We start from the raw sequence: 24,691 nt of genomic DNA, 5'->3' as shown, positions 1-24,691 counted from the left end.
AAAATGCTGTGTACAATTGAGCTATTTAACAATATCCATTAGGTCCAATAATTCTGTGGTCAATTATGAGCCAAAAAGATATTGGTTCTTCAGTGGATTCCAATATTGTGTGAAAATATTCTCATTTCTTGCAATATTCATCTCAGGCAGAGAGAATGAAACGCACAATATAACTTTGTAGAAATTATGTATCATTGAACAAAGATCCAAGTGATTTCAGAGCAAATTTGACAATTTGTCAATTTATTTAATGCAGTCAGATTTAGAATTAGCATGGGGATATATTAAATACAGGAATGTTGATGCTCTCAAAAAGCTTCTGAAAGGTGATGTTCCACAGCAAGCTGCTATTTCTGATCAATCCAACGATATTAGATATTTAGTTCACGCAGCAGCAGCTTTTGGATCGGTAGACTGCTTAAAATATCTTGCAGAATGTGGAGCAGATTTGAATGTTGACACTCCATCAGGATATTCATGCGTTCATTGGGCTGCATACGGAGGATGGGTAGAAATACTTCAATATCTTCAAACAAGAAATATACCACTTAATAAAGCCGATTTAACAGGCCAAACTGCTCTCCATGTCGCAGCAGCACGCGGACATCTTAATGTTGTTAAATTTTTGATCACAAGTAAGCTAAGTATTAACATAAATCAAACAGCGCAATACAAATGGACTCCACTTCATTTTGCCGTTGCATACGGCCATACAAATATTGCTAGATACTTAATCGAAAATAACGCATCGATTAAAGAAGTTGATACTCTTGGCAGATCTCCTGAAGTTTTGGCTCATGAATACAATAGAAATTGGCAATTGATTCTTAATCCTTCTGTGTAAAATTTGTTTTTATTCCCATTACTATACTTTTTTAGATCACTCCTCTAAGATACCATTTACAAAACAGATTAAGAGAAGCTTAATGATATTTCAAAAGCAAATTGTGAAATGAGATTTAAATAATCTCTAATAACGAATAAATTTTAAAAGACGATCAATTAAATACATATTCATCTGCATGTGAAGAGATTGATTCAAATATTTCATCAAAATACAAATTCAAATTTCTCAAATTAAAAATGATCTTTTATGGATTAGGTTTTCCCGTTATAATTTCATATTTTCGAATAATACTAGTTAAAATTTGAGATGTTCTCAAATATCACACATTTTGATTTTAATTCGCAATTATCCAAATGTTTTTAATTGTATAAATGCAATAACAAACCACACTTGATTTTCCACGAATCAAATATTAGTTTATCCTCACTATGGCGTAAAAATAAGAGCTATCACTACATGGAAATAAGAGATCAAATACTTGATGTAACGACGTTGCGTTTTGTGGAAGTATCCTTCTGAATGTTCATGAAGAAAGAAACATAGACCGACTCTTCTCAAATGATATTGAATTGTATTCTGTTTTTTTGATGAATTTCACACTAAAAGTGACACAGAAAGCGATAAGAAATACGAAATGAGTCATCCGTTATCGCTTATATGGTCAGTGTTCTATAAAATAGAGAATGAAGAAGAGCCAGAGAAGGCTGGCTTACACACACTCGGTAGGTTCGAATCTCTTGAACAATTTTGGGATTTATACACTCATCTAAAAAAACCGAACGAAGTACCTGACTTATTAGTAGGATTTTTCAATAAGTCATTTAAAATGGATCCATTTGATCCGAATTTGGAGAATGGAGGAATATTAATGATTCCAATTCCGAAAGAATTACTATTATACCAATGGGAACGATTAATATTTGCCGGTGTAGGCGGTCGGCTTGATAAAGGTGTTGCTGGATTTACATTAAAATATAATGAAGCAATTATTTCAATTTGGGTACAGGATAAGAGGCTAATGGACTTTGTTGAAGACAATATAGTCGATGTTCTTGGAATAGACGATGATGTACAAATAACTAGAGCTTCTATTACTTAATTTTTTTTTATTTATTTCCTTTTCAAACATTTCATCCAAATCAAATCGATTATTTTAACGGATGATATGGAAGGACCATGTAGGTGAATTTCTTTTAGAAATACCTCGTAGATATTACGCTGTTTCAAAATTTCTTAATTTTTAGTTTTTACAAAGGCTTTTCGGCCAATTGAAGTTTACAAAAAACATAAATCCCGCGATATATTATAGTTTTGTTTGTTGTTCTGTTGATTTAAAAATATTATAGAATAATTTAATTTTCCAACTTTTTTTCTTGACCAAATACAAACAATTGGAGATAACTTTTAAGACACAATCGAACAAATACAAAAACATTGAAAAAAATTAAAATAAAATTACGAAATAAAGAACAAATATCTTTTTCTTTCATGTAATTCGAGAAATTAAATATCTATTTATTGAATAATCTTTTTAGACAGATGATGTTGAGAAGATCTGGTTCAAAATGACGAAATTGCCTTCTTCCATACCAATAATGAAATTCTCGAAGAAACCAAGTTCTTCAGCCTCTTCTGGTGTCATTTTGCATGTACCCTGGACGCAGATAAGAACTGTGTTAGAAATAGATGGCTGAATTGTCCAAGTTGTTGGTGACTTCATCATATATTTAAGACTCTCAGAAAGAATCTTATCTTCAATACTGAGACGGCCATTTGGCATTAATCCTGTGATCATATTTTCTTGGAATGTAACAAGAGACTCAGGTCTGTAAAGTGGAATAATATCTTCTTTAACTTGATTGAACTTATTGTAATACCATTTAACAAACTGGTTACCGAACTCCTCAAGAGCTGCTGAATCTTGACTCATTTTTTTTAATAAACTTCTAACCGTTTTGTGTCTTTGAAGTTCTATTTTTTTTTCCAGGAAAAAGTGAACTAACTATAAATGATTGATGTGCTGAGTTAATCATTTACTCCTCTATTTTATGCAATACTCATCCAATTTCGACCAAATGATGCCAGATAATTTTCATCTTTTCTTAACCAGACTTTCCGCACAAACTTCTAATGCATCACATTGATCTAATGTCTCATTGATGCTCTATTGTACCTTAAATGATTCACAATATGTCCATTTAGTTACAGATTTATTTGGAAAATTCTAAAATTATAGATTTTCATCTATAATAATTTCTTTGTCATCATATGCTTAATTAACCTTTAACTTTAGAGCTCCTAAATATCCTTATAAATTACATAAATTCCAAAATACTTTCTCAAAACAAAAAGATCATTACATAAATTTGTCAAATAACAAACTGATCTAATGTCTTATCGAAGTGTATTCTTTTCAAAACAAATTCTTAATAAATGATTTACTTTCGAAAAATCTCTAAAATCTCAAAATATTTTGGCTAAAAAATCCATCTTATGTTTTACATAATTATCTTTCAAATATAATAATCACTTACATTCAAATTTATTTGATTAAACTCATTTCTTATAATTAAAATATATTTATTTTGCCGACGTTGGCTAGGCTTGGCCGAAGGGCAAGCCTAGCCAACTGAGGCCCCAAATTAGATTATATCAAATGAAAAATTTATTCCAATTGAGTAGGGATTTAAAAAACGTTTCGCCAAATGGCGAATTACTTAAGTAAAATACTCAAGTAAATACCAAATATGACGAATGAACAAATACTACTATCATAACATAATAATTACTTTTCTGACTACTTTTCAAATAATCAAGGAAAATTACTTTTCTGAATTTAATTAAGAGCAATGAATGAGATTATCAAATATTTTAAAAAGCGTTTGAATTCATGTTAAGAATTGAAATTTATGACATTTGAGTTAAAAGACTCAAATGTAATAAATTTTAAAATCTCTGCATACTTTTTCAATGCTCGATTTTTAAAATCTATTTAAAAATGGAGCTTATATTGAAATAATGCAGAGATACTAAATTTTAACAGACTATTTCAGAGAATTGAGCTCCCGCTCAATTCTCTGAAAAGTCTGCAAAAATTCGTATATTTTAAAATATTTCGAATTCAGACAAAAATTCGATACTCCATACAGCATTATGAGAGGTAACAAATATGTTGGCGCTATTCTTTTAGGATAATTTAAACATTTTGTTAGCCCTTGAGCATGTACTCAATTTATTTTTTTGTTATAAAATAATTCTATTTATTAAAATAATATGGGTTTAATTGATATTATTTTTCAAAAGTATTTTGATAAGATATTGAAAATTTAATTTTATTTTAAAACAATTGAAAAAAACACATAGTAAAATATTATCACCAAATTTTGAAAACGTGCTCATTCAAAAGCGAAAAAAATTGAATATTTTAGAATTTCAGAGGTGTCACTTTTCATGAATTTCTGTTTATAACATCACATTGGAGCGGATGGAGTGGTGGACATTTTTCAAAAAAATGGCACGTCCATAATTGAGTTATTTGAGAGACTCTCATTTTTTTTTACTAGTCAAAAATTTTAATGTTTTCAAATTTTCACCTTAATCAAGCATGCCAAGAAGGAAATCTCGGACTTATTAAATCTCTTATAGAAGGTGGTAACTATAAAGTAGAATCTTTAGATTCACCACTCATTTGTGCATCAAGAGAAGGTCATCTTGAAGTTGTTAAATATCTTATCTCTGTTGGAGCTGATAAAGAAGCAAAGGATAATCATGGATATACTCCACTCATTTATGCATCAATATATGGTCATCTTGAAGTTGTTGAATATCTTATCTCTGTTGGAGCTGATAAAGAAGCAAAGAATAAATTTGGATCTACTCCATTCATTTCTGCATCAAGAAATGGTCATCTTGAAGTTGTTAAATATCTTATCTCTGTTGGAGCTGATAAAGAAGCAAAGGATCATTTTGGATATACTCCACTCATTTATGCATCAGAAAATGGTTATCTTGAAGTTGTTAAATATCTTATCTCTGTTGGAGCTAATAAAGAAGCAAAGAATAATCCTGGATATACTCCACTCTTTTGTGCATCAAGAAATGGTCATCTTGAAGTTGTTAATTATCTTATCTCTGTTGGAGCTGATAAAGAAGCAAAGAATAATGATGGAGATACTCCACTCATTTGGGCATCAGAAAAAGGTAAACTTGAAGTTGTTAAATATCTTATCTCTGTTGGAGCTGATAAAGAAGCAAAGGATACTCATGGATATACTCCACTCATTTGGGCATCACAACAAGGTAATCTTGAAGTTGTTAAATATCTTATCTCTGTTGGAGCTGATAAAGAAGCAAAGGATAATACTGGATCTACTCCACTCATTTGGGCATCAAGAGAAGGTCATCTTGAAGTTGTTAAATATCTTATCTCTGTTGGAGCTAATAAAGAAGCAAAGAATAATCCTGGATATACTCCACTCTTTTGTGCATCAAGAAATGGTCATCTTGAAGTTGTTAATTATCTTATCTCTGTTGGAGCTGATAAAGAAGCAAAGGATAATCATGGATATACTCCACTCTTTTGTGCATCAGAAAAAGGTAAACTTGAAGTTGTTAAATATCTTATCTCTGTTGGAGCTGATAAAGAAGCAAAGGATAATACTGGATCTACTCCATTCATTTCTGCATCAGAAAATGGTCATCTTGAAGTTGTTAAATATCTTATCTCTGTTGGAGCTAATAAAGAAGCAAAGAATAATGATGGATATACTCCACTCATTAAAGCATCAGCTAATGATCATCTTGAAGTTGTTAAATATCTTATCTCTGTTGGAGCTGATAAAGAAGCAAAGGATAATAATGGATGGACTCCACTCATTGAAGCATCATCTAATGGTCATCTTGAAGTTGTTAAATATCTTATCTCTGTTGGAGCTGATAAAGAAGCAAAGGATAATCATGGATATACTCCACTCATTAAAGCATCAGCTAATGATCATCTTGAAGTTGTTAAATATCTTATCTCTGTTGGAGCTGATAAAGAAGCAAAGGATAATAATGGATGGACTCCACTCATTGAAGCATCATCTAATGGTCATCTTGAAGTTGTTAAATATCTTATCTCTGTTGGAGCTGATAAAGAAGCAAAGGATAATCATGGATATACTCCACTCATTTGTGCATCAAGAAATGGTCATCTTGAAGTTGTTAATTATCTTATCTCTGTTGGAGCTGATAAAGAAGCAAAGGATAATCATGGATATACTCCACTCATTTGGGCATCACAACAAGGTAATCTTGAAGTTGTTAAATATCTTATCTCTGTTGGAGCTGATAAAGAAGCAAAGGATAATACTGGATCTACTCCACTCATTTGGGCATCAAGAGAAGGTAATCTTGAAGTTGTTAAATATCTTATCTCTGTTGGAGCTAATAAAGAAGCAAACTCGTATGATGGAACTCCGCTCATTTATGCATCAAGAGAAGGTCATCTTGAAGTTGTTAAATATCTTATCTCTGTTGGAGCTAATAAAGAAGCAAAGAATAATCCTGGATCTACTCCATTCATTTCTGCATCAAGAAATGGTCATCTTGAAGTTGTTAAATATCTTATCTCTGTTGGAGCTAATAAAGAAGCAAAGGATAATACTGGATATACTCCACTCTTTTGTGCATCAGAAAAAGGTAAACTTGAAGTTGTTAAATATCTTATCTCTGTTGGAGCTGATAAAGAAGCAAAGGATACTCATGGATATACTCCACTCATTTGGGCATCACAACAAGGTAATCTTGAAGTTGTTAAATATCTTATCTCTGTTGGAGCTGATAAAGAAGCAAAGGATAATACTGGATCTACTCCACTCATTTGGGCATCAAGAGAAGGTCATCTTGAAGTTGTTAAATATCTTATCTCTGTTGGAGCTAATAAAGAAGCAAAGAATAATCCTGGATATACTCCACTCTTTTGTGCATCAAGAAATGGTCATCTTGAAGTTGTTAATTATCTTATCTCTGTTGGAGCTGATAAAGAAGCAAAGGATAATCATGGATATACTCCACTCTTTTGTGCATCAGAAAAAGGTAAACTTGAAGTTGTTAAATATCTTATCTCTGTTGGAGCTGATAAAGAAGCAAAGGATAATACTGGATCTACTCCATTCATTTCTGCATCAGAAAATGGTCATCTTGAAGTTGTTAAATATCTTATCTCTGTTGGAGCTAATAAAGAAGCAAAGAATAATGATGGATATACTCCACTCATTAAAGCATCAGCTAATGATCATCTTGAAGTTGTTAAATATCTTATCTCTGTTGGAGCTGATAAAGAAGCAAAGGATAATAATGGATGGACTCCACTCATTGAAGCATCATCTAATGGTCATCTTGAAGTTGTTAAATATCTTATCTCTGTTGGAGCTGATAAAGAAGCAAAGGATAATCATGGATATACTCCACTCATTAAAGCATCAGCTAATGATCATCTTGAAGTTGTTAAATATCTTATCTCTGTTGGAGCTGATAAAGAAGCAAAGGATAATAATGGATGGACTCCACTCATTGAAGCATCATCTAATGGTCATCTTGAAGTTGTTAAATATCTTATCTCTGTTGGAGCTGATAAAGAAGCAAAGGATAATCATGGATATACTCCACTCATTTGTGCATCAAGAAATGGTCATCTTGAAGTTGTTAATTATCTTATCTCTGTTGGAGCTGATAAAGAAGCAAAGGATAATCATGGATATACTCCACTCATTTGGGCATCACAACAAGGTAATCTTGAAGTTGTTAATTATCTTATCTCTGTTGGAGCTGATAAAGAAGCAAAGGATAATACTGGATCTACTCCACTCATTTTTGCATCAGAAAATGATCATCTTGAAATTGTTAAATATCTTATCTCTGTTGGAGCTGATAAAGAAGCAAAGAATAATAATGGATGGACTGCTCTTGATGTTGCAAGAGGTTCTGTGAAAGAATACTTTTTGGAAGACAAAACAGAATAAAGAATAATTATAGGTAATGATAAAATATTCAAAAATAATATCTATTGAAGTTCAATTATTTGTCTTAAAAATAAACACTATCCATTTGAGATTTGTGTTAAACCTATTTGATTATAAAATATAGCATCACTTAGAAACAGAAATTTAAACCTTCAAAATAATCTATGAACTCATCTTTATTTTTCGAAAAAGCAGAATTACCTTCTGAGGAGATCCAATCAACAATCCTACAAATACAACAAAAACACATGTATGTACCGCACCTATTATATAGTGTCCGGAAAATACCATTGGCGGCAAGAAAAACCCCTTGGAGATGTACTCCAACTCTCAAGATTTTATAGTTTTTGAATTTGAGCGACCAAAATTGTAATAAATAAAATATTCATTTAGTAATATTAGGAATAAACCTATGTTAAAAATCGTCAACCTTTGGAAGAAGGCTTTTTTTGGGTGGGTCAATAAAAATTAAAAATAATGATAAATATAGCATTGATATACATCATAGAATATATATCTCAAGGGACATTAAATATTTTTTTTGTCGATACTTTTGGAATAACTTATTTTCATTTTGAAACCGTCGTTTTTATTTTCATTCTGAAACCTTAAATATCTTGAAACTTTTGGAATAACTTATTTTCATTCTGAAACATGGAACAATGGAGGGAAAATATATGGCGCCACTTGGTGACCATAACTCCACCGGAGAGCGCCAGTGGAGGAGGCAACGATTAAATTTACTTAGATTGTTATGATTTCTGATCAATTATCTGAAACACTAAACAACTAAAAATTTTGCCAGTTTACAAATTTATTGTAACATTTGACATTACAATTTTTAATTTTTATTTTTAGAAAAATGAATCCAATTACACTTGAGGAATTAGAATCAATGGTACAAAATTTAAGTTCCCCATCTAAAGAAACTATTTTTCTGATTTCTAGACGCAAAAAAGAAGTTTTGGCAAATCCAGGGTTAAATATTTCCTCAATAATGGATATACCCGCTAATAATATTGTTAGCGCTCAAGTATTTCTTCTGATAATAGAACTTATCGATGGATTTCTACAAAAATGCTTTTTTCGACTTCCAGTTGAAGATATTTTGATTTTTTTTATGCAGTTACCCATAGAACAATTAGAAGATATCGCATGTATTAACAAGCTAAGCTATGTTTTAGCTAAAAATATTAAGCTAATGTATATACATCACGATCAATGGATGATTCAATTCAATGATGACTTAGAAACACTTGCAGACTTCGATATTCAGCTTTACTCAGATATTTTACATGAGCTTTGCGAGCCATACAAAGAAATTTCCCAAGAAATTCACTTAAATTTAATCAAAACTTTCGCGCAAACGTATTTAGATCAATTATTTCGAATATGTATAAGCCTTATATTAAACCAACGCGAAGGGTTCTTGAATTTACTCACAAATATTTTAAATTTTGGAAATAAATTTAGAAATCAGAAACAATATTTATCAAATACACTTTTAGAAAGTCTACAGAACCCAATACTTCTTGGATTGATCATGCAAATGGATAAATACGTTTGCGTTCGAACTTTAGAATTATTACTTCAAATTTGCGATTTCTCTTCACAGGAAAACACTCAGGGACAAATATTGGATTGTATCATGTCTATTCTATCGAATCCTTCCTATTTTACTGATTCAAAAACAGTTTTTGAAGTTGGAAAAATTTTAATTTTTTTAAATATGGAAAATAACCAAGAACTGATTCCAAACTTATTAGATATATTATTGCAATCACTTTTACAGCTCCAAAATCAAAATTCAGAGCTATTTTTAATACATTTGAATAATATTTCAAAATTTTTGATAAATATAGCAAAATACTACGATATACGACAAGTAGCACTTAGTGTTGCATCAATACTACTGGAATTACCCGAAAAAATTGCAAATAAATGTCAAGAATTTTTAGATGAAACAATTGAATCATTTTCAATAATTTTCATGTTGATACAAGAGACTTTACAACAGATTTTACAAAATTTAACCGAAAAAATTAGTCAAATTTTTGAATCTCAAATTAATCAGAAAAATTTAAGTGAAATTTCAATAATACTACTTATCATTCAATCTATATTTACAAACATCAAGAAATACAATGATAAAACACCTGTTTTCCTTTCAATTCACATTTTAATTGAAATTATTGATAATTCTCAAGAAAAAATCTCAGAATTTGCACAAATCAACGATACATTCGAATCTATATTGATTCATACCATGGTTTCATATATTTCATTCTATTTTTCACTTGGAAATTTCAATTTATTAAATAATGAACTTGAAATTCCACAGGAAGTTATTGCCGCGAAGATCTTCAACAGATATATCAATGACATATCATTTGGACTCTTCAAAACCGAAATTAAAAAAGCAATTTTTGATTTTACAAATTGTCACGAATCAATGGAATATTTATGCAAAACATCATATCCATCGGACTTTCTGAAGACATTTAAAGACCTTCCACCCAAGAAAATCATTTACATGGCTTTAATGCAAATAATGTTTCAAAATTCAACGACAAAAACCCAGTTTTTCAACATAATCCACGACGAATTACAAGGAAATGCAGATCTAGAACGATTCCAGTTCATTCTGCACATGATGACAGGCTTTTTCTGCGGATCTTTGTCTGTTGAACAGTGGAAGCAGCTTTACTTGTTTTCTATTGATAACCTGGTCAATTCTTTTGTAGAAATATCGAATTCTGATGAATATTCTCTACTTTTGGGATTTTTACATACAATGACAAAAAATTTCCCAAAATCAAACCCGTTTTTTGAGCACAGGAAGCCGGAATACACTTTTATAAAGACAATGTTCTCGTTACTGACGAATATAATGAACCAGATCTCGAAAAACCTTCAAAAAATCGAAATTGACGAAACAATTTTCAAATATGACGTTTCTGTATCAGTTATGACCTCAAATAATGATACAATGGTCGACCACGTGACGTCTGATGCTGACGAATATTGGATTCAGTTTTCAGAAGTTTTGGAAATAATTAATTCAATTATTTCAGTTCCTCGTGTCAATTTCGGGATCCTGAAGTTGTATAATGATTCATCCATCATGGATTTCCTACAGATTGTCATGAAATACCTTTCCATGACTTCAAAAATTTCATTGTTATCATTTCCACGACTTTTGCATTCAATTGCAAGTTTTCTGAGTTACATCGTTCCGTATTACTCAAAAGAGATTTTTCTGTCTGAGATTTACCCAGAAATTATCTACTTTTTGAGAATATTATTTTTATCTAGCGAAACAACGGACATTGACATCTCTTGTAGCATTCTTTGTCAACTAGCACCATTAGAATACTCAAATGTACGTCAACACCTTGTTTTGGCCATTAATTCTGTAGCAAATGGAAAAATGTCAGAATTACTAGCCAATTTTATTTGTTTGGTTGTCGACAATGATAGAGAATTCTTTTTACAATTCATACAATCAATAGCAAATGATTTTCGAGATTATTCCCAAAATATTATCCAAACTTTGAGTCATTTTCTTGAAAATGATTCTCCAACACGTAGATTACGTCATTTCTACAATGATGTTCCAAATATGTGCATTTTAATTGAAGAGGCACCTTCTCTTCATGATTATTTCAATTCATTTTAATTTTTTTTTCCTTTTTGTTTTGTAAATGAGTGGATAATCGTCAATTTTTTTTTACATTTTTAGTAAGCGGAACAGAGACACAACACGCTTTGAAATCACAAGATACATGGCTTTAATGATTAGAAATGCAATAATATTGCATCTCTTTATGCTCAAGCAGATTCTATTCTGAATTACCCGAAAATATTGCAACCGTTATGCATTGCTACCCAAATTCTCTACTGTCCACTTAACATACTCATGCTAGGAACTCCAAATTCTTCAACTATTTACTCTAAAAACTTATAAACGTTCATCCAAATCAAGCAGAATTTCTCCTCGAATAGACATTACAGAAACTAATGAATAAGTAATTGTTTGTTATATCAAATGATGCTCATTTTTAGCTACTTGTTTCTCTTATAATTGTTCTCATTAGTAAATCGTAACTTTGACTTTTGGAGTTTTCTATTTTTGGATCTAGTTTCCTTATATCTCTGATAATGTGAAAAATTTAATTATAATATCTCATAATTTTCAATTAATGAGTTATATCAAAAATCCACTCGGTAATTTCGATTTTTTAGGTCTTTCCGGACCTTGCTGCATTATTTATTTTTATCTATTTTGTTTAGTTGTTTCTAAATAAATTATTTAAGTTGGACGAAAGGTGGACAAGATGCAAAATTATCTCACTTCTATCTTGGATATATGAATTAATAATATTTCTGAAATCGGTCATAGTGTGATGGTTATCATGTAAGATTGTCGTTCTTTTGATCCGGGTTCGATTCCCGGTGATCGAGATTTTTTTGTTTTTCACAGTTATGTTGAAATCAATCCTCAAATTAAAAGTCAAATCAAAAAACTAAATATTGATCATTTTTTGGGTCTTGTTGCAAAAGTTATAAATTTTGGATGCTCCAATTAATTTGAAATAACAGAAATATAAGTTTAATACCTAAGACAGAATTTGCATTTTTATTTTGCATTGAAATTTTCTACAATCAAATAAGCAAGATTTGCAGCTCTTTCAGAGGCAACAACACATGTTCTTGTGAAATCAACTGAGTTATCATGCTCAGAAACGGCAATGTCAGATAAAGCACGAATTGCAAGGACAGGAACATTAAATTTGCTACAAGCATGGGCTATAGCGCATCCTTCCATTTCGACACAGATGACTGATGGGAACTTCTTTTGAATTCTCTGGACTTGATCATCGGTTGAAACAAATTGATCGCCAGATGCAATTGTTCCATAAAATATGTTCATTGGGAATTTGTTTTCTTTCTCCAATTCTTTTATTAAATTAACTAATTTTGCAGATGCATCAAATTCGGTTGGTTCTCCGAGTAATTGGCCTGGTTTGAATCCCAAGCATTCTATATCAACATCGTGATATACAAAATTCGTAGAAATGACCCAGTCGAGGATCTTTTGTTGTTTATCGAAGCCACCAGCAACGCCACAGTTGATTACATAGTCTGGTTTGTATGTAACAATAGTAAGTGTTGCAGTGATTGAGGCGTTAACTTTGCCACAGCCGCAAATTGTGATAATAATTTTTACATTACCTTTAGTAAACACTTTAAATGTATAAGAACTGATTTTTTCGACCTTAGCTTCACATGTTTCTTGGAATTTCTTAGAGATTGCTTCTTCTTCTTCTTTGAGTGCGCATAAAAATGCAATTGTTGTCATGAGAAATTGCAAAATAATGCAAACGAAAGTGATTGCTAAATGTGACATCATATGGTATACTATTACATTACAATAAATGAGACATTTTTAACAATAATTTTTTTTTAATTTGAAACCATATTTGATTTAGATTGCACGAATATGATGACCTTATCAAGAATATGATATTTTAATGGACCATTTCGTTATAAAATTATTATACAAAGAGATACAATTTTTTAATGATTTACGTGACAAAAGTGAAGTTATCAATACAAAATTTTCATGCCAATTCAATATAAAAAAGCCACCTCAGCCCGGCATTTTAAACACTCCATTATGTATCGCCCTTTAGGATTAATTCGTATGCTCTGTTCCCAAAAAAAATTGATTTCGAAAGCATCTTCAGAAAAGACTTATAAAGCTCGAATTGATTATTTTGCATAAGACCAGGTCCATTTGTTATATTTCTATTTTAAAACACTGATTTTGATTCTATCATTTCACAAATATAAACTGCATATATATCTATGAATCAATGCATACAGGCATACATACATATGAAAAAGAAAACATAGTTTGAGTTAATAAAAAACAAAATAAATCAAATCATTTTTTTATTTTTGCAAGATTAAAACCCAAAAAGCTTTTTGGCTTCTTCATCATTCTTTTCTTTATTGTATACTTTAGGAGCTGGCTGAGGAATTTTAGGGGGTTTTGATTTTTTGATATCAAATGCCTCTTTTTTATTATGTTTTGCTATCTCTACCCTCAATGCGAAGTTGTTAAACAGTTTTCCATTCATCAACAATAATTTATTTGCATCTGTTTCTGAATTTACGTCCAAAAAGCCCCAGCCTCTTTTTTCAAGTCCAGAATCATTAATTTCATCTTTATTGTTTTTGGCAAACCTATAAGTAATATTATTAACACCACTTTTTTGTTTCAAGAAATTTACCAAAGTTTGGATGTCACTTTTTGGATCGTATCTAATGTACAAAGTATGTTTTTCCTTATTTACATGGGGTGAGATGGAAACCTTGGCATCATTGAACAGCTTGTTTTGACAGTTTTTAATAGCATTGTCAGCATCTTCTATTTTCGCGTATTCACAGAATGAAAATTTATTTTTCATTGTTAGACGCTTGATTTCACCGAATTCGCTTAGGAAATTGAATAAATCATCTCGCGTAGTTGTATTTGAATCATATCCTGTTACAAAAACTGTTTTATTGTCATGATCTTCTGAAATTTCGTTTTTCTTACTATTTAATTCCTTTTCTGCTTCGAGTTCAGTCAAACAAAGCAAGATCCTATCGAAATCATTACCCCTCTCAGCTTCAAAAGCCATCCAGGAGTCAATCAGACGGCTTTTGTCGTTTTGCAAAATTCGAAACGCGTTTTCATAGATTTTCCGGACATTTTCTATGTTAGGTTCAAAATTCCGCTCAAACTCAATCCTTCTGAGCCATAAATCTGATCTTTGAGGGAATTTTTCTGTTAAATTAAATAAAATATTTCTTCTTTCAGATTTTTTGTTGTTTGCGATGTAGTATTCATCCAATATGATGCAAGCTGTAACAAAACAATCTGTTTCTTGGAATACTTTCAGTTTTAAGATGTTATTTACATAAAATTCTGTATTTTCTGGATCTAAGCTGCATAATTTGCCAATTAAGATACGGCCATCAAGGGCGTTATCTATATATTTGTAATTGTTGAAATCTATGTTTTGATCAAATAATAATCTCATTGCCCAAATTCTGCCTGATTTAAAGCAGAATCTGATGGAGCGATCCGATATATTCTTATCATTGGGGTAAATGGTCAAGTAACTCTGCCAAATTGTTTGATTATAAGGATGATAATTTAAACACCATTCGAAATTAGTAATGGATGGAAAGTCTCGGACAAATGCTATCGCAGTGGATATTTTTGTAAAGTCAAAATGATGGATTTGCAATAAATCGATTATTTTTTGAGAATCTTCGTTTAATTCAACATCCAAATCCATGTTTTCCATTTCTATAACGTCTCTATCGATTATTAAACATGAAAGTTCTTGTTTGAAGATTTCATCTGAATTGTCTGGAGAAATTTCTCGATATTTATCCCATATTTCAGGAGAGAATGTTCCAATTTGTGTAATTGCATCTTTAATTACTTTTAATTTGTCTTCTGAGTGTTCTAATTTCATTAATATCAAATTTAATGATGAAGGATAGTCTAACAATGCACGTTGTAACAGTTTTTCATTGAAATTATCTTGAAGGGTTTGTATATATATTCTTTCTGGCAATGCAATTTTTTCACTTGCTTGAAAAATCAAATTAAACAAATCATTCTTGTCTTGTGATGATTTTACATCATCAATGATTTTACCTAGCTCATCAGGATCTTTGAAATGACTCAATAAATCATTGATATTCATATTTCATCTCAAACTGTCACTTTTTATACTGAGAAAGCAAATATCAACACAAGAGGAAATCATGATAACATCCTTATTTCTTAGGCTGTAAATGCAAACCTTTTATGAAAAAACTCTTTGTCACACCCGAAAATCCTTTATTTCTCAGTTAATTGCCAATGTTCTTGAAATCACTTAATTGATTTCAATTTTGATTTGCCTATTGCTTAATCATAATATGCAAAGCATATTGTTGCTCTAATGGTCATGTAAATTATAGTATATTATCTACGAATTTCAAAGAATTCTTATTTTGGAATGTGAATTTTAATTCTACTTCATTAAAATATTAGACTTTGGAAAATTAACATCCGACCTTGTATATTGTATTAGATAAGCACTAGAATTTTATTTTTTGAATTTTATTTTTAAATTTGAAGCTTGATATTTGGTCATAAACTCTAAAAATAAGTGTTTGTAATAAATTTAGCACAAATTGCTATATTTATGTTAAATATAAAATTTTGAAATCAAAATCAATGTCATTATCATAAAATATTATCGAAAATCAGATATACAGTAGTGATATAGTAATATTCAAATAATATTTTGAAGAAATATTATCTGTTCATGTAATAACGGATTTTCTAAAAAAATTAGAAACATGAGTATGATGAAACCACAAATCAATCGAAAGAAGAAGCTCGTAGAGTTTCGTCCACACGAGAAAACACGTGAGGAGAATGCTATGAAGCTTCATGAAGAGACACAAAAGAAATGGGATCAAATCGCAAATAATCTTGCTAAAAAAATCGGTAGAGATCCAACAACATTAGCAATGAACAGTGATGACATGTTTAGAAGAACAAATGAAGAACGTTTTCTTATAGCACAAGTCATCAACGCACTTTCAACAAAAGATGCCGGAGTTTGGAAATTAAACCCACGAATTGGAGATCTTTACGCACAAGTAGAAAAGCCAAATCTTGCAAACTTTGAGTCTATTGGCAATCCAGAGTCCGTAGATGCTGCAAAAGGCGCTCGTCCATTTTCATGGTTCTCATCTCCATACTACAAGAAGCTTTCTAAACAACTCAAGTCGCATATCGAAAAAATCAAACCATTCGAGCCCAATTTTTCAAGATTGGTTGTTGTAGGACGTCCAATCAACGAAGAAATATTCGAAAAATTACCAGAAGTTCAGGGTGATACAGAAATCATTGTTGAAGAGCACCATGAACAATCCGAGGAAGTTAAGAGCGTTGTCAAAGCAAATATCGATACAAATCGTTTATTCTTCCGTGCAACGCCAGGAGTTACACAAGCAAAGACAGTCGAAGTCACAAACGAAGGAACATCCGCAATTTACTACAAATGGGAGCTTGCCCATGATATTGACCTTATGATCGGTTCTGGCTCGAATCGTACACCATTACGCAAGCCAGTCTCACCAAACAACGATGTTACAGACAATTTCGACTGGCGTATCTCCGATAGCTTCATTATGCCAAAAGATATGCAGCCTAAGACGAGATCCGAATTTCTTTTCACTCAGATACGTGGTTCCATCTTACCAGGCAAGAGCATGACCTTCTCATTCTCTTTCAAGAGCGACATACCCGGTTGTTTCACTCAGAGATGGGTTATGCGCACAACTCCAGCCGCAGAAAGCGATTCACCACTTACAATTCATCTCAGAGGCTGCTGCGAGGTCGATCCACCAGATCTCACTTCATTCCGTAAATCAATTGACGAATCATTGCATGAATCCGAACGAACTCGTTGCGTTGAAGAGATTCTTGCCTCAGTATTCGAGCGTGTTGAGCAAATCACACAAAGCCGCAATGTCAAGACCGAAGAGCAGATCGAAGGCGATCTTTTGGTCGACGACAGAGCTCCGAAATTTGACTCGGCCAACAGCGTTTGGGGCGTGAAGTATTCACCGGCGCTTTATGAGAGTTTACTTGCTGTTGCTGAAGAATCATGGGACGCTCTTGGCATTACAGGTTTCGAGCGTTTCTGGGACTATTCACTCACATCATTGACCAAGTTGATAATGAAAGTTCAAGACGGAGAAAAGAAACGTCATTTATTATCAAAAGTGAATGAAATTGTGAGAATGAACATGACACAGTCCGCAGCAGGTTCTCTTTCCTATTCCATTGCTTATGTACAGTTGTCTACCATGTTTGAAGACCTTCCTGACATTTTCAACCACGAAGCAAGCATAAGGGACATCAAACTAAATCCTTTCGTTGCTCCGAAACAAGCTGAAAATGCCAATGAAGACGAGTTGGAGTCAACAAGAAGAAAACACAAAAGATCAGTCAAAGAAACAAAGAAACCACCGCCAAAGAAAGGATCAAACAAGAAAGGCGCAAAAGAGGAAGAACAAACACACCAACAGAACTCTCAACTCGCAATGCAAAAGACTATAACAACTGCAGACATGCCTCCAGAACTTCACGCAGCGTTAGTTGCAGCTGTTAAAGAACAGTTAAAGAAGAAAATCAACGTGTTCGAACAATTGGCAGGAGAGAGTTCAGGAGTTGCTAAACAACTTACAAGAATTAATGAGGTTGATAGGCTTGATACTGATCTGGATGCTGAAGTTGAAGAAGATGATGAAATATAACTTTTATTTTTGTATATTTTTAAAATTTTTTTTTTCTCATTGCATTTTATTTATGAATTTTCAGAACGATTTGGATGACATTTTTACTGTTTCAAACTTTAATAGTATTGTTTAAGTAATGCTGTATGAAAGGTAATTGGTTGTTCCAATGGCTCAAATCGCAACTAATAATTGTTAAGAATTACTGAAAAATATTCTAATTAGTACATTAAATTTCCAAAAAATTAACGCTACACTTGTTAGATGTGGACACAAAAACAATGTCTTTTCATTGACTTACGCTCTGCAAATTGGAAGGAGTTATTTGAATTTACAAATCCGAAATTTATTCAATATAAGAACGGAAAAGAAAGAGAAGATTAGAAGAACAAAAATAAAAACAAAACTAATACTCTCCCAAGGAACGTACTCTAATGTAATATTTAATGTTCGTCTACTGTCCGATATGGGGTCAGGATAACGCATGACATACACAAAGATGAATAAATATATATATTTAGAATATTGTGATTCGATTAAATTTATTTTTGAGTTTTGCATTTCAATTTGCATATTTGGAAATGAAAGATAGCGATTTTTATGACAACATTAAAGAATCTATAACAGCAGCTGTATAAAATAAATATCAGGAGAAAGATATATTTTCATAGAAATTTGTATGTAAATCCGAGTTCAAAAACGGTTTTTGATAAAAATTGGCATTTTTCTAGAATTAAACTTGATTCGATGTTTGGCATTTGTTGCAAAAATTTTGTATTTGTAACAATTAAAGATTTGAGTTTAAATTGAAAAAGTTTAGAATTTTTAATTTTTATAGCATTTATCAAATGGATTGGTTAAAAGCTAAATTAATTGAAAAAGAATTGTGAGACAGATGAATTTTGTTGCTTTTCAATGAAAGACTTTGCAAATTACCTCAGACTTTTCAGAGGATTGAGTGGCAACTCAATCCTCTGAAATAGTCTGTGGTAATTTTTAGTCTCTACACTATTTCAATATAAGCTCCATTTTTAAACAGTTTTTAAAAATCGAGCATTGAAAAGTGTGATGAGACTTTTTTTAAAATTGAATGAATGAATTTGAGTAGAAATAACATTATAATAATTTTAAATATATTTCTGAAATAAATTTTTGAGAAGAGAAGATCAATTGACAAATTCATGAAAAAATTCGAAAATTGATCCTAATTCTGCCAACACATCATCAAGTACACAACTCTAATGAATTACCGCCATTTAATTGCATATAAAACATCATTGAATCAAGAAAGTGACAAATGAGTGAAACATTTAAGAAAAATGATTATGTTATAGCAAAAACAGATGATTTTCCCGACGGAGCACAAGGCGAAATCATTGATTTCCGTCGTCACGACACCCGAGCATATATTCACTTCATAAATCAAGATAAACGATTAGATCGTTGGGTTGACATAGGGACCCTTAGGCTGAATCCAGATCAGATAAATGTGAATTCGAAAAATAAGAAATCTCATGATAATTCTGATGAAGAACAACCAGAATTAATTAAATTTGAAGAAGTTCACAGAGAAATTACGAAAATTCGGAACATTGATATGATAACTATCGGTAATTATACTATGCGAACATGGTACTTCTCTCCATTTCCATATCCTTACTTCGAAATGGATCATATTTATATGTGTGAGCATTGCTTTACATATTTTGCCTCAGAAAAGGATCTACAAGATCACATTCACGAATTAAACGAAACTCATCCACCAGGACGTGAAATTTACAGAGACGGAAATCTTTCAATTTACGAACTTAAAGGAAAGAACCAAAAAATCCCATGTCAGAACTTATGCTTACTTTCAAAACTGTTTCTTGATCATAAAACTCTGTTTTATGATGTAGAAGGCTTCGAATTTTACGTTTTATGCGAATGCGACAATTCTGGTTCACATTTGGCTGCATACTTCAGCAGAGAAATAAAGAGTTCGCAAGGGAATATCCTTGCATGCATTACAACCCTCCCTCCTTTTCAAAAAAAGGGATACGGACATCTTTTGATTTCATTAGCATACGAACTTGCGAAAAGACAAAAGAGCAGTGGTGGCCCTGAGACACCATTGTCAGATCTTGACAAAATTGCATTCAAAACCTACTGGAGATATGCAATTGTTAATGCTCTTAAAAAAGGTGAAAATCAGATCAGTAGTATTGATGATATCGTAGTTGAGACGGCTATAGATAGAAAGGATATCATTAAAACCCTCAAAAAACTAAATTTGGTCAGAGAAAGAAATGAAGTTCAAATTAATTGTTTCTAAGGAAAAATGGAAGGATGTTTGTTCACAACCAGAATTTAACCAACCTAAGATGACAGTTAAGTCAAATCTTCTTATTTGGATTCCAAAAGAAGAAGATGAAACTTAATTTTAATTAATTGCTCAGTAATTGTTGTTTTATAAAGAAATGTTTATTATTTGTTTATAACTCTTAATATATTTCTTTTCTTTACATCCAATTTTCAAAATCTCATTTTAGTTTTGCTTTTAATTAATAATGTAAGCGTAACACATTCATATTTTGACGAGGAAAAACCTATTTGAAGAAGAAATATTCATAAATCACGAAAAGTGAAGCAATATGAAAAATATAACATCAATAAATAAAATTGAAGAGAAATTTATACTGAAATAGCTTTATTAATATGATGTTTGACCGTATATAGTTAGAGAGAATCATATTTTTTATTCACAAAAATAGATTCAGATTACAAATTTAACGAACAAGCTGAAAATTCGAAATCTTCAATTAGCAAAGAATCTGAATCTTCAATCCAGGATGAATATATCACCAACTAGGTAATTTTCGAAATATTGTTGATAGTTTAGAAGAAATTGTCAATTCTGGCCAAATTGTTGATACCCAGGACTTAATTCTTCAAAACATTAACAAATTGAAAGAATTTTTTGCATTTTGCGTTCAATATAATTTCCAAGATTTCGAATTTCCAGTAGACTTGCTTATATCAATTCTATCCTTTGAACCATCTATTCCTTTAATATTGAATATCTTTTCTTGCTTTAGTTACTTCAAATCTATCAATTTTTTAATCGAAAATGAAATTTTTATCAAAAATCTTCAACTTTTAATTGATAAATGCAATGAAAACGAAGATAACTCCCTAGATGTTCTCCATATTGTATCAAAATTAATGTACTGCGAACTATTCTTTCAAATAATTTCAATTGAATCAATATATCAGTTCCTTGATAAGTTAGTTCCAAAAATCCCAGCAAATTAAAGTCATATACAAGATGCTTGACCACTGTGATATGTTTGATATCGATATTTTATACAAAATTTTAATCAATCATTTAGAAGTTTATGATGAACTCGCGAAATATAAAATAATGAAAACAATAATAAAGATTATTGAACTAAAGCCTGACATTGAATTGAATGAAAAGTTAATTCAACAAATTCTGTCATATATTCAGCCTTTCAATCAAAAGTTAGCACAATATGCATTCCAAATAGCTTCACTGATTCATCCCCCACTTGAAATTTTTGAAACAACTTTAAATTTCATTCAATTTTGTGAATTTGACAAAGCAGCACAAGCAGCAGCATCATTGCTTGTTAGTAATTATGAGTATTGGAAAGACAAATCAAATGAGTCAGAAATAATTCAGATTTTGCAAAATTTAGAAGAAATTCCATTCGATTGCTCAGTTCATATTGTTTATTCATTAACTCATTACTTATCTGTAGGAATTGATATTCAAAATGATATTTTCATATGTGAAATTGTCAAAAACTGTATAGAAAGTGTTGATTACTTCTTATACTTCATAGAATTGATTGAAAGAATAATAGTATTAAATGAGAATAAAGGATCATTAAATAATGAACTTTTAGAGATTGTTCATGAAATTGTAGAAGATATTTCTGATTCTTCTTTGATTGAGAAGCCAGAAGTAGCATTGTTTATTGAACATACAGCAAAATATCTTAGTGATGAATAAATATTATTTGTTTTAAATTTATTATACATTTCTAGCATTTCATAAAAGATTTCATTGTTATTAAAGCTATAATAAGCTATTAAAGGATGACAGCAACATCAATTAATGAAACTAAAAAGAATAAGACTATTACAACCAAACTAATGACTCCATTCTTTGATATTTTGATCTCTCAAGTCGAAATAATATTTTGCGTATAATTATCTCGTGAATTCGATTCATCTATTAGCTGTATTGTGCTCGAAAATCAAAATGTAGTATTGTCAATATATTTAAAACACATAAATAGATAAACAAATTTTTATCAATAATATTCCTTAATTATCCATAGTATTTCTATGAAAATTGATTCATATTAAACAACTTCATGAGTATTAGCAAGCTTAATTTCTTTGATGGCTATACAAAATCAAGATTGAAGTTTTCCAAAGCTTACAAACATTTTCTTCAGAGATTTTCTTATAGATATTCTTTCATTCAAGACCTCTTGATGGTATATAATATCTATCTATTTATCTTTCTTGCTCTATTACCATTGAAATCAAGAATTATTACTCCAATCAACCTGGATATCTCAGAATTTCAAGGATACCCATGGACAACAAAGCTTATAGAATCAGGTACAAATCGATTTTACGTGAAACGAACATATCCAACAAAATTTATTGAAAATTTTACAAAAATAAGAAGCTATCCCGACAAATTACAACAAATTAAAGACTTTTATAAAGATTTGTCCCATAAAATATTAGATAAATATTATCAGAATCTAACAAAATCTGAAAGAGAGAAAAATTCTCTTTCGATCATCAAGATGTTATCCGCGTTATGCATGCTTGACCTCAAAGAAGAGTTTCACCAATGCACAAACATCATTTTTTCCAATTTTACACTTGAAGGAACATTTTATATCGAAGATTTCATTCCACAAGTTGTAGGAAACTTCATTTCTGCATACCAATTCACAGACAATATGTCATTTTTATACAAAGCCAAAGAATTTGCTGATTTGGCCTTACCATATTTTACTTTTTCTCATACAGTCAGAATTTCTTATGAAAACGGAATTCCTAAAACTAGTTCATATGAAAACTCAGAATGTGCAGAGAAATATACCATTTATCCATTAGAATTCATTACATTATCAATTTTATCAGATGATCCAAAGTACATGCAGCATACAATGAGGAGATTTAAGACTATTTTAAGGGACCATCAATACGAAACAGAATTAAACCAGAAATACTATTATTTGGACATGTTAGTGAAATCTTACCATTTAATTGGCGATGCTGGCCTTAATTTCATTGAACTGTTCCTTAAATATATCAATGATGTAAGAGAGAAGCGTCCAATTAATAAAGTTACAGATGAATATAGAAATTATTATTTGCCAGGAACGATGATGATGGCCATGGTTAAGAAGAACCATAAAATAGAGCAAGACAAGAATTACAGTAAATTGGCATTGAACGAAATCATAAAAAATCTTGAGAACATTAAATCAGACACAGAACCATATTTTGCAACTCTTTCTTCTCTGTTTGTTTTCTATAGAATTGAAGGATTGAAAGAATATAGAGATTTCGCTTGGGAACTGTTTGATAAGATTAAAAAGATGGATGTAGATGATTACACACTCGGATCATTGATGTATATATATTTAATACACTCTGATAATGATTTCTTTAGTTTGGATGATTACGTGATTAGTCATATTTAAAGAGGTGGATACTAAGAAATGGGGACCTTTCCTGGAATACAGAGGATATACAATGGATGAGATAAAAAAGAGATACAGTGATTTAACTGACTTTTCTAAGTATTTCTAAATCAAAGCAACAACGACATCCATAACATAGAATATCATGAATTAATTCTCAATTGATATACTCTTTTTATGCGAGTGAAGTGACAAAGAAAGGAGAGTTTTGTGATATATTATATTTCGAGTTGTGGATTGACTCCTCATCGAAATTTACATTAAAAAAAAAAAAACTATGCTTTTGCGTATAATGGTTAAGAATATTCTATCTGGATAGCCAATCATTATTTGCATAGATAACTAAACACTTCTATAAAAGAATTATCTCTTCAAAAATTTCCACTATGAGTTTTTATAAATTGTTTATTTATATCATTTCTATATAGTGAAGGTGAATTTCATTAATGATGTGCTTTGAACTTTTTTTCATGGAGATCTCTCAAAATTTGTGAAGTACTCAATAACATGTTAAAAAAGTAAATAGGATTTTAGAACCCATGATGGAAAACTGTATGATAAAATAAAATGTCAAATGGTTTTAATTTTTATGCAAAAAATTGAAAAATGCATAGAATAAGGAATTTCCAGATTATGAATCTCCTCAAACATATTATAATCAGCGTTACAATATTGAAAAAGCGATAATTCAGCATATTATGTTTCATTAAGTAATTTTGAATCACTTCGAGTTA

At 30.9% G+C, this 24,691-nt stretch overlaps 10 protein-coding genes, 1 non-coding gene and 1 pseudogene across 12 annotated transcripts, besides 2 other annotated features; 9 read left to right on the top strand and 3 right to left on the bottom strand.

Moving 5' to 3' along the window:
* Nucleotides 1-217: 217 nt before the first annotated feature.
* On the top strand, nt 218-862 carry TVAGG3_0162160 (spectrin binding; the record flags this gene model as incomplete). Its single annotated transcript, XM_001312169.1, has 1 exon — nt 251-844. One exon carries the CDS (start codon nt 251-253, stop codon nt 842-844), a length of 594 nt encoding a protein of 197 aa, XP_001312170.1.
* Nucleotides 863-1,476: 614 nt separating this feature from the next.
* On the top strand, nt 1,477-2,143 carry TVAGG3_0162150 (RNA Cap, translation initiation factor Eif4e domain-containing protein; the record flags this gene model as incomplete). Its single annotated transcript, XM_001312170.1, has 1 exon — nt 1,482-1,946. The coding sequence occupies one exon, from the start codon at nt 1,482-1,484 to the stop codon at nt 1,944-1,946; it is 465 nt and encodes a 154-aa protein (XP_001312171.1).
* Nucleotides 2,144-2,255: 112 nt separating this feature from the next.
* TVAGG3_0162140 (NTF2-like family) lies at nt 2,256-2,829 on the bottom strand (the record flags this gene model as incomplete). Its single annotated transcript, XM_001312171.2, has 1 exon — nt 2,379-2,777. The coding sequence occupies one exon, from the start codon at nt 2,775-2,777 to the stop codon at nt 2,379-2,381; it is 399 nt and encodes a 132-aa protein (XP_001312172.1).
* A 1,450-nt stretch (nt 2,830-4,279) lies between these two features.
* Nucleotides 4,280-4,317: a mobile genetic element.
* Nucleotides 4,280-4,317: a terminal%2Cinverted (terminal inverted repeat of Banshee-A3 transposon ID:TVAGG3_0162130).
* Nucleotides 4,318-5,616: 1,299 nt separating this feature from the next.
* On the top strand, nt 5,617-7,851 carry TVAGG3_0162120 (ankyrin repeat, PH and SEC7 domain containing protein SECG-related family; the record flags this gene model as incomplete). Its single annotated transcript, XM_001312172.2, has 1 exon — nt 5,617-7,851. A coding segment is annotated over one exon (2,235 nt), but the record flags the coding sequence as incomplete, so codon positions are not given.
* A 456-nt stretch (nt 7,852-8,307) lies between these two features.
* TVAGG3_0162110 (uncharacterized protein) lies at nt 8,308-12,075 on the top strand (the record flags this gene model as incomplete). Its single annotated transcript, XM_001312173.1, has 1 exon — nt 10,118-11,530. The coding sequence occupies one exon, from the start codon at nt 10,118-10,120 to the stop codon at nt 11,528-11,530; it is 1,413 nt and encodes a 470-aa protein (XP_001312174.1).
* A 168-nt stretch (nt 12,076-12,243) lies between these two features.
* TVAGG3_0162100 lies at nt 12,244-12,315 on the top strand. Its single transcript has one exon. It is a non-coding gene; the product is annotated as a tRNA-Asp (tRNA).
* A 175-nt stretch (nt 12,316-12,490) lies between these two features.
* On the bottom strand, nt 12,491-13,642 carry TVAGG3_0162090 (phosphorylase superfamily; the record flags this gene model as incomplete). The annotated part of the gene is made up of 1 exon (XM_001312174.1): nt 12,491-13,213. One exon carries the CDS (start codon nt 13,211-13,213, stop codon nt 12,491-12,493), a length of 723 nt encoding a protein of 240 aa, XP_001312175.1.
* A 54-nt stretch (nt 13,643-13,696) lies between these two features.
* On the bottom strand, nt 13,697-15,962 carry TVAGG3_0162080 (RNA-binding domain, RBD family-containing protein; the record flags this gene model as incomplete). The annotated part of the gene is made up of 1 exon (XM_001312175.1): nt 13,824-15,623. The coding sequence occupies one exon, from the start codon at nt 15,621-15,623 to the stop codon at nt 13,824-13,826; it is 1,800 nt and encodes a 599-aa protein (XP_001312176.1).
* Nucleotides 15,963-16,179: 217 nt separating this feature from the next.
* TVAGG3_0162070 (EPSIN/ENT-related family) lies at nt 16,180-18,698 on the top strand (the record flags this gene model as incomplete). The annotated part of the gene is made up of 1 exon (XM_001312176.1): nt 16,267-18,237. One exon carries the CDS (start codon nt 16,267-16,269, stop codon nt 18,235-18,237), a length of 1,971 nt encoding a protein of 656 aa, XP_001312177.1.
* A 744-nt stretch (nt 18,699-19,442) lies between these two features.
* TVAGG3_0162060 (histone acetyltransferase protein) lies at nt 19,443-20,712 on the top strand (the record flags this gene model as incomplete). The annotated part of the gene is made up of 1 exon (XM_001312177.2): nt 19,838-20,530. One exon carries the CDS (start codon nt 19,838-19,840, stop codon nt 20,528-20,530), a length of 693 nt encoding a protein of 230 aa, XP_001312178.2.
* Nucleotides 20,713-20,975: 263 nt separating this feature from the next.
* Nucleotides 20,976-22,408, top strand: TVAGG3_0162050 (annotated as a pseudogene). The gene has a single exon: nt 21,421-22,234. A coding segment is annotated over exon 1 (814 nt).
* An 80-nt stretch (nt 22,409-22,488) lies between these two features.
* Nucleotides 22,489-24,478, top strand: TVAGG3_0162040 (mannosyl-oligosaccharide 1,2-alpha-mannosidase protein; the record flags this gene model as incomplete). The annotated part of the gene is made up of 1 exon (XM_001312178.2): nt 23,208-23,957. One exon carries the CDS (start codon nt 23,208-23,210, stop codon nt 23,955-23,957), a length of 750 nt encoding a protein of 249 aa, XP_001312179.1.
* Between the last annotated feature and the right edge of the window lie 213 nt (nt 24,479-24,691).

The sequence above is a fragment of the Trichomonas vaginalis genome, chromosome IV (assembly GCF_026262505.1).
Source record: "Trichomonas vaginalis G3 chromosome IV, whole genome shotgun sequence".
Lineage (NCBI taxonomy): Eukaryota > Parabasalia > Trichomonadida > Trichomonadidae > Trichomonas > Trichomonas vaginalis.
This window is presented reverse-complemented; position numbering and strand designations above follow the sequence as displayed.